This window comes from Scylla paramamosain, chromosome 5 (genome assembly GCF_035594125.1).
Source record: "Scylla paramamosain isolate STU-SP2022 chromosome 5, ASM3559412v1, whole genome shotgun sequence".
Classification (NCBI taxonomy): domain Eukaryota; kingdom Metazoa; phylum Arthropoda; class Malacostraca; order Decapoda; family Portunidae; genus Scylla; species Scylla paramamosain.
Window position 1 is genome coordinate 22,255,056 of NC_087155.1, and position 16,549 is coordinate 22,271,604.

The 16,549-nt window shown below is 43.1% G+C and overlaps 2 protein-coding genes across 3 annotated transcripts in view; one reads left to right on the forward strand and one right to left on the reverse strand.

Annotated features, from left to right (window-relative positions):
• LOC135100669 (sal-like protein 3) overlaps nucleotides 1-11 on the reverse strand; it is a 70,798-nt gene extending 70,787 nt beyond the window's left edge. For both annotated transcript variants that reach the window (XM_064003803.1, XM_064003802.1), the window contains exon 1: nucleotides 1-11. This exon is cut by the window's left edge. The gene's annotated coding sequence lies outside the window, so the exon portion shown is untranslated.
• Nucleotides 1-12,919, forward strand: part of LOC135100959 (uncharacterized) — a 228,424-nt gene extending 215,505 nt beyond the window's left edge. The window contains exons 4-5 of the mRNA XM_064004575.1: nucleotides 12,549-12,605; nucleotides 12,884-12,919. Coding sequence (XP_063860645.1) covers nucleotides 12,549-12,605; nucleotides 12,884-12,919 — 93 coding nt within the window. The remainder of the gene's footprint in view (nucleotides 1-12,548; nucleotides 12,606-12,883) is intronic.
• Nucleotides 12,920-16,549: the final 3,630 nt, after the last annotated feature.

The following is a 16,549-nucleotide window of genomic DNA, read 5'->3' on the forward strand; positions in this document are numbered from 1 at the left end:
AACCAAAGGAGCAAATCTATGTATTCACGTCTATAAGTCCTCGGGAGTCGCCGTCAGCCAGCGGCGGCGGCGGCGGCGGCGGTGATGGTGGCGGTGGTGGTGGTGGTGGTGGTGGTGGTGGGCTGCCACGAGAGAGTAAGAGTGATGGTGGCGCCTGGGGCTACAGCTGGAACAGGTTTGTGTAGCAGTGGTGGTGCTCGCTGCCGACCCTCCTGCTGGCTCTCCTGATGGCCCTCCTTACTTTAAATCACCCTGGCTCCTCGATGACTACCGCTGAGGAGTTACTCAACAGTATCCACCAGGCAGCGGGTATCGGCCGGCCGCCCCTCCCCTCCCCCTCCCCTTCCCTCGCCTCCCTCACTACAAAAAGTTTGTCCTTCAGCCAGAGGTGCTGCTTCATGTCCTAAAGTTTGGATTCACGTCCTTACTCTGGATATCCTCATTAATAACAGTCGCCGCGGGAAGAACACGTTTGCTCCTCCATCAAATATACATTTGTTGCTTTCCCCTTCTTTTCTATAAATAAGTTAAATGTAACAACACTTCGTTGGGCAAGAGAGTGACACAGATTGGTCGTCAAGCCCCACCACGGGCCTCCCACCGGAAGGCAACAAGAATCCGGACTTGGAGATCCGGGAGGGGCCGAGGAGCAGCTGACCCGGGCACTGCGGCGGACCTTGCAACACCCGCATCCTCGCCTGCTGCCTCCTGCCTCCTGCTTGACAGGGCGCCACACTGCCTTTCTGCCCATCCGCCCAACCGCCCACACCGTATGCCTTGTTAGAATTCACACTTCCTCCCTCTTCATGGCTGTTTGCCACAAAAATCTACCTCAAGACTTCCCCAGCATTCCTCAGAACCTGACTACTCCTTCTAAACCTCCAAGGCACTCAGCTTCCTCACCCCCTCCTTCCCTCCCTCAGCCTCCACTATCACCATCACCACTACTACCACAGCATCTAGTACCCTTGAGGTTTCTTGGCAATATACGGCAAACACTCACACACACACACACACACACACACACACACACACACACACACACACACACACACACACACACACACACACACACACACACACACACACACACACACACACACACACACACACACACACACACACACACACACACACACACACACACACACACACACACACACACACACACACACACACACACACACACACACACACACACACACACACACACACACATACTCACACACACACACTGTCAAAAAGTATTATTCTCGGGAGAAAGTTTTTTTTTCTTATCACTGGTGCAGATGAGATGTGGTGTATCCAGGAGTGGCGAAAAAAGGCTCCCCGGTGGTCAGTATAGCCTGAAAACATGATGACTCCTGCCTAATACGGGGCGCCGGGTTGTGACTTTCTCCGGGGCTACTCACACACACACACACACACACACACACACACACACACACACACACACACACACACACACACACACACACACACCTGCACGTTCTTGCCCATCCTTCTTGGTTAGTGAGGTGGTGTGGGTCTCGCCGCCTACATGCTGACAAATCTAGATAGATAGATAGAAAGATAGATAGATAGTTAGATAGAAGATAGATATGCAGATAGGTATATAGATATACAGTAGGTAGAAGGATGGATGGATAGATAGATAGGTAGATAGATGGACAGATAGATAGATTGATAGATAGAGGATACTTCATTGGCCACAGTATGTAAAATATGTATACTGGATTTTTTTTTTAGTTGCATGCTATACTCGTATAATAATTTCAACTCACAAATTGTAAAGTTAAAATATCATTACTTTCGTCCACAGTATAGGATGGTCACACCCATCTCTCCCTACGCACACACAATTACTTAAAAATCATCTTTAAACCAAATCGCATACTCAGCGGGCATGTTAAGAATTATTACATGCATATTAAATTTCCATCCGCCAACGCAATTCAGTATACAAGCGTATCACTCTTATACTATCTTGTTTTAACTTTCTTCTCATTGCAACCCAACGCAGTGGGCGGCAGTTTGGAGTAGTGATGTGTTACCAATGAACGCCTCCACTACCTGTATTTGCACATTGTTACACTCTACGGGATTTCATATGATAATTACAGTTTCCTAGAAAGTTACTAATTTCCCTGCAGCTATCGGCTCACCTTCACTTTCTATGCGTAGGAATCCTGAGTTTCTGGTCTTTGCTTAATTGACACCGAAGTTTTCTTACCTTTTTTCCTCCTTTTTTCTTGCGTTAGGTTAAATTCTCTCTTTCGTAAACCATCTGTTGAACTTTAGCCACTGACTCACCTTCAGTTTGCGGGAAGATTTCAAGTTTTGATCTACGAATTTCATAGTTGTGTGAGTCATCTCCTTACGCATCGCTTGGTCTTGAATAAGTAGGTATATTCATTGGTCTTCTGCAAGGTGCTTACCAGTTAACCTACATTCTCCTTCCGTGGCAGTGAGGAGTTTTTGACATTTCATAGTCACAGAATTCTCCTTTTTTTGTGTGTGTGTGTGTGTTTTTTTACGCACCCTATAGGTAAGTAATCTCATGTAACTAGATATCATTATCTATTTTAGCCATTAATTCACCTACATTTTCTTTACGTGGAGATGAGGAGTTTTTACATTCCAGTCTCAAATAATTCTTCTTTTATTTTTTATTTTTTTCAGCGCATCTCTTAGGTAATCATGCAACTGGATATTTTTTTTATTATATTTTAGCCATTAATTCATAGCCAAAGTATTGATTTTTTTTTAACGCGTCACATAAACAATTTCATGTTTTTTTTTCTATGTAGGAAGGACACTGGTCAAGGGCAACAAAAATCTAATAAAAAAAATGCCCACTGAAATGCCAGTCCCATGAAAGGGTCAAAGGAGTGGTCAAAAATTGGTGGATAAGTGTCTTGAAACCTCCCTCTTGAAGGAATTCAAGTCATAGGAAGGTGGAAATACAGAAGCAGGCAGGGAATTCCAGAGTTTACCAGAGAAAGGGATGAATGGAATACTGGTTAACTCTTGCGTTAGAGAGGTGGACAGAATAGGGGTGCGAGAAAGAAGAAAGTCTTGTGCAGCGAGGCCGCGGAAGGAGGGGAGGCATGCAGCTAGCAAGATCAGAAGAGCAGTTAGCATGAAAATAGCGGTAGAAGACAGCTAGATATGCAACATTGCGGCGGTGAGAGAGAGGCTGAAGACAGTCAGTTAGAGGAGAGGAGTTCATGAGACGAAAAGCTGTATATTAACTCTTACTTTAGCCATTACTTCACCTACATTATCTTAGCGTGCTAGTCAGGAGTTTTGGGACATCATAGTCATATAATACTCACCTTTCTCCACATCATTCAGTTAGTCTTGCCATTAGATACACTAATTTACTTTCACCTGCGTTTCCTTTGCATGGTAGTGGTGAATTTTGAACAAGTGAAATTCATATTCGTATAATTCATGATTTCTACGCATTACTTAGTCTTCTACAAATGGATATTCATTTATTCATTCTTTGCGTATACGGGAGATAGTAGAAAGTACTAAAGTTTTAAAAATTTTTTGATATTTACTCCTCCCAAAAAAGAGATTTTCAGTAGGGAATGCCAATACAAAATGGAATTCCAGAGCTTCATAGTGATACAGTAGCTATGATTTAGTTTTGCAGGTGTCATAATACTCCTCTCAGCAGCTTATAGAATGGATAGAATATAAATAGTATAGAATTCCAGTGTTGACTAGTTATCTCACAGCTATTAATTTAGTTCTGGAGGTTTTTTTTTTCTTATGCTTTTTTATGGTTTTCTACAAATGACATCGGTAAACAATTGTTGGTATTCCACTCTTCAAAGCATTCAAGTCATATGATAGGAAAATATAAACAAGTGAAGAATCCCGAACTATACCAGTGATATAAGAAAAAAAAAATTTAAATTGCTTTTCCTTTCCGAGATAGTGATACATTTGTGAGTAGTTTCCCGGGCCTTTACCAGCCATGACTCACCTGATAAACTTATGGCGAGACGAACACATGCCAGTACTGGGAACAGCACATCATTCGCTGCATCACTTGGTCAAGGACACCTCTGCTCTGACTCACCTGCTGGCGCCCCTCACCTGCTCACCCGCCTCTTAGTCTACTTTAAGTGCCTGCTTCACTTCCGCTGCAGCGAGGGATGGCGGTGACAGGCAGGAAATATTGGGATGTTTGACATACTACGTGGTTACTGTGCCTCGTAATTCTTGGAGGCTTTAGTAACCAAGAGTCCTTGTATATTGGCTGCTATGTCTCTGTCTGTCTTGGTCTCTGTCTTTCTGTGCTTTTGCCAGCTTCTTCGTTTGCACTGGTATGTCTCTATGTTTGCCTGTCTGTCTGGTTGGCTATCTCTCTCTCTCTCTCTCTCTCTCTCTCTCTCTCTCTCTCTCTCTCTCTCTCTCTCTCTCTCTCTCTCTCTCTCTCTCTCTCTCTCTCTCTCTCTCTCTCTCTCTCTCTCTCTCTCTCTCTCTCTCTCTCTCTCTCTCTCTCTCTCTCTCTCTCTCTCTCTCTCTCTCTCTCTCTCTCTCTCTCTCTCTCTCTCTCTCTCTCTCTCTCTCTCTCTCACACACACACACACACACACACACACACACACACACACACACACACACACACACACACACACACACACACACACACACACACACACACACACACACACACACACACATACATACATACATACATACATACACTCACGCTCTCCATTCGTTGCGTTGAGAGCGAAACGGTTCAGTCTGTCTGTACTTACTGTTACTTTCATTCCCTCGTTTTTACTTTTTTTCCTACTCTTGTTTTTCTTCTCTCCCTCGCAACGCTAACTTTTTTCTAGAGTTACCCGCCTCCCACGTAGTATCTCTTATCTTACCTATTGTTTGAAACTTATTACCTTGTCCCTTGTATTACATTTTCTATATGCCAAGTAATCTTAAGGTGTAGTATTTTGAGTTTCATTCCGTTTGTCTGATTCCTGTGTAGGTTTTATGGTCTTTTTTTTTCTCACTTTTTTTTTTCTTTTCTCTCTCTCTCTCTCTCTCTCTCTCTCTCTCTCTCTCTCTCTCTCTCTCTCTCTCTCTCTCTCTCTCTCTCTCTCTCTCTCTCTCTCTCTCTCTCTCTCTCTCTCTCTCTCTCTCTCTCTCTCTCTCTCTCTCTCTCTCTCTCTCTCTCTCCTGACGTCGCGTGTTGAGTCAGGCCTGGAAAAGTCTGGTTAGCGTGTGCGCTGCGCTTTGTGAATCCTGCGCATTCGCTACCTAGTGTTGATCAGGAAAAATGGTGAAACTATCTGTACTTGGCAGGTTTCATCTGTGGACCGCGGACGAGACGGGTTCTGAATTTCTCTCTCTCCCCTCAGCATCATGATCGGTATCCAGCTAACCTTGCCTCTGGTCATCTGCGTGCTTATAATGTTTAACCTGGTATAACATGGTGTAATCTTGCTTGCCTTGCCTAAAGTTACCGCTCTACTCAACCTAATTTATTGTAATTTATTGTAACATTGTAGTTAGTCACCGCTGTGTTTATGATGCTTAAGGTAATACAGCGTAGCCTGACTTTGCTAGCCTTGCCTTGAATCACCGTCGTACTGATGGTAACTAACTTGCCTAATTTAATCTTGCTATTTGTGAGTCTTGTCACTGTAGTACTGACGATGCCTAACCAAACAGTTTAATCTAGCTAACCTTGTCTCCAGTCATCTCTGTAATAATGATGTTTAGTCTGACACATGCATGTTTTATACGAAGACTACCACCTGTAGGCATGATGGGTTCTTTGCAGCTTCCTTTATTTTCTAATATTCTTATGTTCTTAACCTAATCTAATCTTGAAACTCCTGCCATGGGTCACTCTTATATTGTACATGACTAGTTTCCATTCTCGCTTGATATTACATATATTCCGTCTGTCATTAAAACTAATCCTCCTTTTACGTTTTCTTCATTCGTTAGTCAGTGTTTTCCCTGTTTCCTGCACACTGCCTCTAGACACCGCTGTGCAGGTGATACCTCTCTGCTGAGTGGACTGCATACACGTGTTCAGTTTATTATCTAACTTACTCAAACTCTTGCTACATTTTCTCTGTTAGTAATTTTTCTCTCCATCCCGCACCTTGCCCTTAGACACAGTTGTATAAATGATATTTCTGCTTTGAATGGACAGTTTAGGTGGACTACATTTTCTCACCCTCGTATTAAACACCCCTCCTCATTACATTTCCCTCTTACTTTACTAACTCCTCCTCAACTTCTCGCATCTCGCCTGCGGTCACCGTTACACAGATGACGTCCTTGCGCTGGGTGGACGGTAAATATTTGCTTCACTCGTTATTAAATCGCCTTATCACACTTATGTCTTCATCCCTGGCCCAGGTTCCCATAAAGAGAGACTGGTATCACACCGTCTAATTGTATCCCTCGTGCCACTGCCATGCGTCGTCCGGCAGTTAGTCAGCGGCAACAATAAGCGTCCGACGTGCGCAATGGTCAGCTGATGCCAAAATTAGAGGGCGGGTGACCCAGGGACGGGGAGAGAGGAGGCAGGGAGGGCGAGAGACGAATATGGCGTGCACACAGGAATGAAATCTTGCTGCGGACGAGCCCTGCATTTTGATCACGTGCTAGAAAGTAGTGAGGACGAGGAGGAGGAGGAGGAGAAGGAGGAGAAAGAGCAACAGGAGTAGCATCATCATGGAGTACAAAGGAAGAACAAACGGTAGCAGACCTTTTGGCCCTTACGAGGCTGGCTGTGATAAACGACTCAAGCTTTCCTAAAGTGAGTTATGTTGAAATGATGGAGAAGGAGGAATAGGAAAGAGAAGAAGAAGAAGAAGACGAGAAGTAACGGAACGAGGAGGAGTAGAAGGAAGAGGAGCAGGAGGAGGAGGAGGAGGAGGAGGAGGAGGAGGAGGAGGAGGAGGAGGAAAAATAAGAAGGAAAATTATACAGAGTAGAAGAAGGAGAACAAGAAAAGAGTTGGCGGTGGTGGTGTGGCTGCACTAATGATGGTAGTGGGGATGGAATGGTGTGGAGTGGAGAGGAGAAGTGGAGGCTGGGAGGGAGGGGGACTCAGTGCATGACGGTGGACACACTCTGGATGTGGAGTGGTCGCGCATGACTGCCTTCAAGAGTTTTGGTTCTTAGCATCACGAGCACAAGGGTTGGCTGGCGAGGCATCGTGTGGATACAGTGATGAGAGGGACTCGGGAACTTGAGGACTTGAGGACTTCAACTTGTGCTGGAATGAAGAGAAAGAATTAATTGACTTGAATTTTTGTGTATTAGCAGTAATCCCTTTTCTTTTCTTTTTTTCTCTCTCTCTCTCAGTCTCTCATTTCCTTCCCTTTCTCCTTTCTCTCTATATGTATTTCGTTCTTATTTGCTTTGCTTCTATGTCTTTTCTGTTTTTTTTTCGTTTTACTCATGTTCTTTTTATTCATTTTCTTTTATTTACTTCCTTCTCCTCTTCCTCCTCTTTTCCTTATATTTTTCTTCCTCCATCTCCTCTTCTCTTTGTCTTTCTCCTTCTCCTCCTCCTCCTTCTCCTCTTCCTCCTCTTCCTCCTCCTCACACTCCACTACCACTACCACCACTCTCTCCTCCTCCTCCTCCTCCTCCTCCTCCTCCTCCTCCTGCTCCACCACCACAACCTTCTTCTCCACCTCATACTCCACACCACCACTCTCTCTTCCTTCCCCTCCCCACCCCATATCTCTAACAAGCCTCAGTACCAGGATTAGCCACACTGACACATTTCCTGCGCGTTACCAAAATGACTGGACATTATTGCCACCGTGGGAGCTCTTAAACACTCCGGGCCATTCTTTCTTTTCCTTCTCACTCCGCTACTGAAAGTTCCAAGAAACGGCAGTCATCCATGTATAGTTCAGGCCTCCAGTGCAAACCAGGAAAGAGTTAGTCAGTGTTGTAGTATTTTGCAACCTTCAGGTGAGTGAGTGATGGCTCGTGACGTCTTTGGGGAGTGAGGTTGATGGAGCGTGATGAGTGACTGACTTACTGTATACCCTACCGTTCTCTAACCTTTCCTCAATCTACAACTTCACCATCCCTATTCTCTTCATTCATTCCCTAATGTTACTCCAGCTTGTGTTGTGTGTGTGTGTGTGTGTGTGTGTGTGTGTGTGTGTGTGTGTGTGTGTGTGTGTGTGTGTGTGTGTGTGTGTGTCTGTGTGTGTGTGTGTGTGTGTGTGTGTCTCTATCTCACTATCTTGTCCGGATCGTGTTTCTATCCCCTCTCATGTAAATTTTTTTGTTCTCTTCCTTCTCTATACAACTCATGTCGTCTTCTCTCCCTTACTTTGTAAAGCTCTTGTACTCTTTCTCATTCTCCCATGTAAAGTTTCTGCCTCTTCCTCTCCGTCCACTTAAAGTATTTGTCTCTCTCTTAATCCCGTTAAGCCCACGTTATATTATCTCTTTCCCTCTCCCCATTAAAGACTGTTTCATTTTATCTCTTAAAGTCAGCACCTCCTCTCAACTTTCCTCTTGTGAAAACCTGTGTTCCTTCCTCTCCCTTCCTCTTCTCCCTACACCGTCAAGCCTATGCTCCATTCCTCCTAGGTCTTCACCCCCCGACAACAGCACCGACTCCGCCCTTCCGCCCCCGTCCTATATTTTTCTTGCCAAACGCTTGTGATCGTTGCCGGCGGTGAGTTGACCCGGCCCGGCGTGTTTGTCCTGGCGGGGCGGGTGTTTGCACAGTGATGGCAGACTGTGAAGTGCTGCCTATGTCATGTATTCACTCCACACACTCTTGTGCACCTCCCTGCTTCAGTTTTATATGGACAAGCGGGTGTGGTCGGCGCGCAGCACTGGAAGTATTTGTTGCTGCTGTCGAGCATCTCAACACTGAACAGTATTCTCAAACATTTCAGCGTTTTTATATCGACTACTTTCAACAGGTTCGAGTGGAAGTTACTGTGAGGATCTGAGATTCTGAGGGATGCTTTCATGAATCTAGATATCGATTACTTAAGAACATAAAATAAGGAGAACTGTAAGAAACCCTCAGACATACACGTAGCCGTCCCTTTATGACACACGCCTACCTATTTCTTCAACCTCATTCATAAATCTTATCTTTAAAAGCTGTCTTATTACTTGACACTAACAACCTGGTTACTGAGCGTATTCCAAAGAGTGCATCATTAATGAGACAAAACACTCATGAGAACCAGACTAATTATCTCTGTTGTCTTTGAAAACAGTACTAGTGAGAGGACAAAGCGTCTCATCAGACTTGTGTGTCGCATGAACCAAAGTGTACAGGTATGCAGGCAGCGAGTGTTGTTATACTCGGCCATTCTGTGCACGGCTGTCTGCATCCTGATGAAGGGGCGGCTTGTACGTACTGTTGCAGGACTCTTGGCAGTCACTGCGGTAAAGAAATGGCTGGTGTTGCTCAGGCATAACAAGTGTCAATCCAGTAGACACAGACAGATAGATAGGTAGATAGATAGGTAGGTAGATAGACAGGTAGGTAGATAAATAGGTTGGTATGTAAATAGAGAGAGAGAGAGAGAGAGAGAGAGAGAGAGAGAGAGAGAGAGAGAGAGAGAGAGAGAGAGAGAGAGAGAGAGACTTTACTCACCTCCTACTCACAATATTTACAATTACAATTCATAACACGCATCACAAAGGGAGTTGACAAAAACTGAAAGCCCAGACAGCCAGTGTAGACCAGCGCAATAATGAGGCACAGTACAGAATAACCTTAACATAAATTATCCAGATGACAGCAGGGTGCCACACTCCCCTCGCCGTCACCACCACCACGACCACCACCTCCCTTCCTGACCTCCCCCTGCATAACTCGATACCACAATGCTACTACATTCATTTGTATCTATTGAAACTGAGCTGATCTGAAGATTCGACTGGTTAAGACTGATGAATTAAAAGTAAAAGTTTCAGTTTCACTCTAAATAAAAAGTTTAAAATAAGCGCGTCCCAAGGTGTTATTTTACTGTCATAATGAAGGTTGTCAAACAAAGGTTAAAAAAGAAGAGAGTATTACAGAGAGAAACACAGAGAGAGAGAGAGAGAGAGAGAGAGAGAGAGAGAGAGAGAGAGAGAGAGAGAGAGAGAGAGAGAGAGAGAGAGAGAGAGAGAGAGAGAGAGAGAGAGAGACAGACAGACAGACAGAAAGACAGACAGACAGACAGACAGACAGGCAGACAGACAGATAGATAGACAAAAAAGACTTGGACATCTCAGATAATTTTCCCAAGATATTTTTCACTTGATTCACATTTTTTTCTTATTTTCTTTTTTCGCTTGTAACGTTCAAGACTCCCCGCTATTCTTCCTCCTCCTCCTCCTCCTCCTCCTCGCCTATTGTCGAAGAGCGCTGGCGTGACGGACAGCGGCAGTGGGCGGAAACACACACACACACACACACACACACGCACACACACACACACACACACACACACACACACACACACACACACACACACACACACACACACACACACACACACACACACACACACACGAGATGATAAAGATATATTTATGTGCATTCTTTATTTTCTCCTCCTCCTCCTCCTCCTCCTTCTGCTCCTCCTACCAGAACATCAACAACAACTACTACTACTACTACTACTACTACTACTACTAATAATAATAATAATAATAATAATAATAATAATAATAATAGTAATAATAATAATGATAATAATAATAATAATAATAATAATAGTATTACCACCACCACCACTACTACTGCTACAATTAAAACTACGACTACTACTACAACCTCAACCACAACTACCACAACCACCACCGCCACCACCCCTTCGAAGCTTCTATCAAGTACATGTTGTGCTTGAGAAACAAGTATGTTTAACCCCGAAGATATTTAGGTCAGCGATGACGTTCGTAATTTCCTTCTGGGGAAATGATGTGCTTGAGAGTCACTGAGGCGTTACTGGTGCGTTGAAAGCTGCAGCGTGATGGCAGACCGGAGGAGGCAACGGGAAGTGACATTTCTGCGGCGAATGAAAGAAGGGGAGGGGAAAGATTGTGTAGCAGGTCAGTCTTGGAAGCAAAGGAAAGGACGTGGAAAGATACGCTAGTGTCAGTAGGTTGAGGGAGTGAGTGAAGGGGAACTGATAAGTTTGTGGTAAAAATGAAGTGACGAGAGGAAAGGGAGGGTAAAGGACGGTTTGTGGAGTAAGGAAGGTGAGGTAAGAAGACATGAAGGAAAAAGAAAGGTAGAGCGAGAAAACGAGAAGGAACAGTGAAAGTAAGACGAGAGAACGAGAAGTAGGAAAAATAAGGCGGGAAGACTTGAAGAAGTAGGAAAAGAGAAACGAGGAGACTAGAGGAAAAACATTTATGAAAAAAATTACTGACATGTTAGAGGCAAAAATAAATCAGGAATAGGAAGTGGTTAAAGGATGGTTGATAAAGTAGGAAAGATTGGGCAAAAAAAAAAATAATAATAATAAGGAAGATAAGACGAGAGAACAAGCATGTTATATTATAGAAAGAAACTGGTAAGGATGAAGCAAAAGTAGGAACAGTGGTAAGAAAGTCTGATGAAATAAGGAAGACAAGGAAAGAAAGCGAGAGAAAAGAATGTTAAAATTTGAACAATGTTGACTAGTTCGTGGTGGAGGTGTGTATCAGAAATATATAATGATAGAATGATTGAAAGGATGGATGCAGACAGGCGGGAAGACAAAGACAAGTACATAGTGGTCGTCTTCCGAGATGTTTTGGAACTGAACAAAGACATCCAAAGTAATATCATCATCTTGTGCAGGCTTCAGGACACTTCTCGTAATTTTGGAAATTCTCTTGAGGTATTATTTTTGGGGGACTAGTTTCTTGAGCGGTCCTTTTTTCTTGTCTTTTTTATTGCCCCTGGCCAGAACCAATAACATGAAAAAAAAAAAAAGTTGAAGTATATATGAAAAGTATCTGATTTTGAGCCTTTGAGGTTGATCTTGGACTTTTCAACGTTGGCAAAGACCTGGTAGTGATGCGTGGCTTGAGTTTATGAACACTGAGTGACTTTGAGTGACTCTGTGGTAGTGATGCACGGCTGGGTGGCTGGAGTCGGTGAGGCAAAAAGGATGACGCAACGCCCTTAGCACTTTGCAAAGTGAAACAGAGAAGCTGACGCAAAACTACTTACTCTTTGCACACAAACAAACAGTGAATGGCTGCGTATCATTATGAGGTTTGAATGTGTTTGGCGGAATAATCATGTGTTTAACCTAGTGTATCGTGATGTATAATGAAATGCAGCGTTACATCGTCTTTGTACTTCTAATCGTCCAGCTTTCCATTTGCTTATTATGTATTTCTTGCTTATATTACCTCTTAGTGTGTGTGTGTGTGTGTGTGTGTGTGTGTGTGTGTGTGTGTGTGGTGTGAATTCCATCAATCCCATTAAATCCAAGAATAAAACCATAAATATTTTATTACACCAGCCTCTATCTTTGTGCAGTGGTATCTGATAGTGCTGAAGGAGGGATCTTTATTTACAGGAGAGTCTTGTGCCTGCTGACCGTGTCCCGCGTCCCTTCATCCCGCGCGTCACGGCGGTAAGTGATTTCAGTGACTGTTATTTTTTTTTTTTTTTCGTGGAGGTTCAAGAGTAGGATTGTTCAGAGAGAGAGAGAGAGAGAGAGAGAGAGAGAGAGAGAGAGAGAGAGAGAGAGAGAGAGAGAGAGAGAGAGAGAGAGAGAGAGAGAGAGAGAGAGAGAGAGAGAGAGAGAGAGAGAGAGAGAGAGAGAGAGAGAGAGAGAGAGAGAGAGAGAGAGAAGCAAGTTTAAGCGAAAAATTGATAGTAATGTTCCTTCACTTACCCCGATTTTTTCAGCAACAAAGCTCACGTGACATGAACCACGCAGCATGAAAAATCTTGCTGACGTTAATTATGTAAAAGGAATTAAGGATTAGTTATTTATACGAAGAAAAATCCTTTAAATATTATTATAAACTTTCCCTTCCCCTTTCTCTTTGCTTTCCATGTATTCGGAAGTGTTGTGCAAGACTTGTATCGTGAGGAAAAATCTTGACTCTGTATTGTTCACCTCTTGACTGCTGTAATTTCTTCCCAGCGTAATAGGAGAAGCTGGTTTTGAGTTTAGATTTTAGAGTATTATTTCCAAAGATACCAATGACGGCAGGAGTGGTGATCGAGTAAAAAGCAAACTATTAGTGCTTGTAATTTCATATTTGCCGAGTAAATTGTAGTTTTGCTCTAGTAACATAAGAAATGCCATACAGTCATTACTAGACAAGGGGTTAAGAGCAGAGTCCGCGTCAGGAAGGAAGTGCAGGTTTTAATTATTTGACTACTAGTAACAATACACCTCGCTATATCATTTCAGTAACACGAAGTGACAGTAATGAGAAAAAAATAAACTACAGACACTGAAATGTTTAAGCTATTCGATCCTTTCTATTGCCGTCATTGGTGTTTTTCGAAATAGCACTATAAACTTGCACCATAACAATTTACTAAGCTTGAGAAAATGTCATAGAAGTCAGAAGGTTAAGGTTGGCAGTAGTCGCCACACCTCCTCTAAAATCATCATATATCAGGTCAAACTTTGTGGCGAGAAAAATATCAAAGAACATGTAGATCCCCTTGGGGTTAGTTAAGATACTAGGAAAAGAGTATAGCAGGTTGCAGCTTGAGAAAGTTCGATTTAAAAAGAAAGTCAGAAGCAATTGTCTCTTACATAGATTACTAGAAGAATAGAGCAGACTTAGCAATTAAGAGGGAGTTTAATGAGATTACACAGATTTATGGGTAGGGATGATAGGAAGGCATGCATATACTTGTAATACAAAGGAACTGCCTAGTACAGACCTACTTATTTCCTGATACTATCCTTTTGTTCGTATGTTTGTATATAAAACTAAAGCACTTTTAGCCCTTTCAGTAGAAGACATAGTTTAATGTTATTCTGGATACCATTACAGGATTGCATTATTCGTAAGACTGTATTTGCTGTGATGAAGGTAAAAAATCATCTCTAGCTACTCGTCCACTAATATTGCAGCTCTATTAACTCTATTCTGCTTGATAACGAAAGATTTTATAAAGATTGGAATTGTTTCTGATACTGAAAGGTTAATGGACTGGGGGGGAAGGGAAGAAACCAGAAAGTGATGAAGACCTGGAGACGGTGTGTGGAGAGAGACATGACATAAGAGCGTAAGAAAATAAAGCAAGCTGGAAGAAGCGTCAGGCCTACACGTGGCAATCCTTGTACGAAGTCTACCTACCTGTTCCCACCCACATGACATTTTACCATCCTCATCCATAAATCTGTCAAGGAGGAACAGCGGGGAAGAAAATAATACCTGAAAATCATCTGGGAAAAAAGGAAAACCAAGGTAGAAGCAACATATCATTATCATCCATAAATTCGTCAAGGAGAAACACAAAGGAAGAAATTGCATCTGCAAACTGGGAAGGGAAAAACTAAGAAGCTAAATTAAGACAACAATAGAGAGCAGCACAGTGGTAGTTACAACACAGACTCATCCCACCAATAATGTTGCATTGGACTGGACTGGATGGGCAGCCACGGTTTACAGTATCATCCACCTGAGTACCACATGCAGACCCACACACGCGTCCCTCCTCCGCCGCCTCCACCACCACCACCACCACCACCACCACCACCACCACCACCACCACAACCACTACCACCACCACACCTCGTCACGTACTTCGGTATCGCTTCAAGGAGATGACCCGCTTAATGCAAAGGTGACACGTTCTTCTTCGTTCTGGGGTTATTGCTGTTTTTGTTGTTGTTGGGGGTGGTGGTGGTGGGCTTGTTGTTGATGTAGTTGTTGCTGTTGTTGTTGTTGTTGTTAATCTGGTTTAGGTTCGACAAGAGCCGACGGCAATAGTGGAAGAAAAGGACGAGAATATATAATAACAACAACTTCAAACAACAACAAGAAAAGAAGAACAAGACGATAAAAAAGAAAACGAGGAAAGGAATGAGGACGAAGACCAGAAGAACACCGGCAAAAATGGGAGCGATGAAGAGAAGGAGGAAGAGAAAAGAAGAGAAGAGAAGAGGAGGACGAAGAAGAGAAGAATAGAATAGGAGGAGGAGGAGAGGGGGTAGGGAGGTCGTAGTGGAAGTGGACGTACCCTGGTGGAGTATTTATTGCATAGTGACCTCAATAGTAAGAGTGATGGTCAGCCTTTGTGTGTGTGTGTGTGTGTGTGTGTGTGTGTGTGTGTGTGTGTGTCTAGCAGTCCTTGCCACATGGCTTCCAATTCCTGTACCAACACGCGACACTACGCACCTGACCTCCACCTTTTCTTATACCCAGCCTGTCCCAATCCCAGTAACAGCTTCATTCTCATTAACACCTCTAGTTCTACCTAAGCGCAAGTCCCAATACGACTCTAATAATAGCTTCAGTAACTCCAGTAGCAGCTTCAGTAGCCAGTCTCTATCCAAATCCAAGTTTAGCTTCAGATCCATTCTTAGCTTCATTCGGGTCATTCTAATCTAGTCCAATCCGGTCCTCAGGAGGTTTCATATTTCTCGCATTTCTCTAACATATTTTCACCTTTCTAAAATATTTCTAACGTAATTCTTACATATTTATCATACTCTTCTTTTCCTTTCCCTTGTATATTTCTTGCCTATCTAACATACTTCTAGCATACTATTTCTGAAATATTTCTTGCAGTCCTTTCCTCTTCCCTTAACTTCTTCGTCCCAGTTTCTCTCTTTCATTCCTCTTCTTTTTAAACATATTTCTCGCACTTCTAACATACTAACATATTTCCTGCAGTCCTTCCATCTCCTTTCGAACTTTACTCCATCATCACTCTACACAGGTCAGGAGGAAGGAAAGGAGGGAGAAAGAGGCGGGGTGGAACATCAAAGGACGTTGCTGGTGACGGATTTCACACCCGCTCGGTTATGAGTAGAAAACCTCGACATCTGATGAGAGCAAGAATTGTGAGACGTTGACGCAAAGTTTGGCTTCTCTCCAGATCCCGAGGTGACCGCTGAGTCTTGAATCTGAACCTCTTTGTCTCCCTCTTTTTTTCTTTTGTGTTTTTCCTCTGTGATTCTTCTCTTGATTCTTGTTCTTATTCTTAGTGGTGATGGTGGTGGTGGTGGTGGTGGTGGTGGGGATATTAGTAATAGCAGTAGTAGTAGTAGTAGTAGTAGTAGTAGTAGTAGTAGTAGTAGTAGTAGTAGTAGTAATAGTGGCAGCAGCAGCAACAGCACCAGCAGCAGCAGCAGCAGAAGCAGCAGCAGCAGCAGCAGCAGCAGTAGTTGTAGTAGTAGTAGTAGTAGTAGTAGTAGTAAGGGATAAAACTAGTAATATTTTATCATTCTCTGTTTTCGTAACGCAAAAAAAAAAAAAACAGGATTAATTTCACTGAAATGATTACGTAAGGCTTATACTTAACACATCAGACTTATATAATGAAGATTAGAAAGTAGATTTCATTATATGAAATATTACACCAATACTACCTAATTAA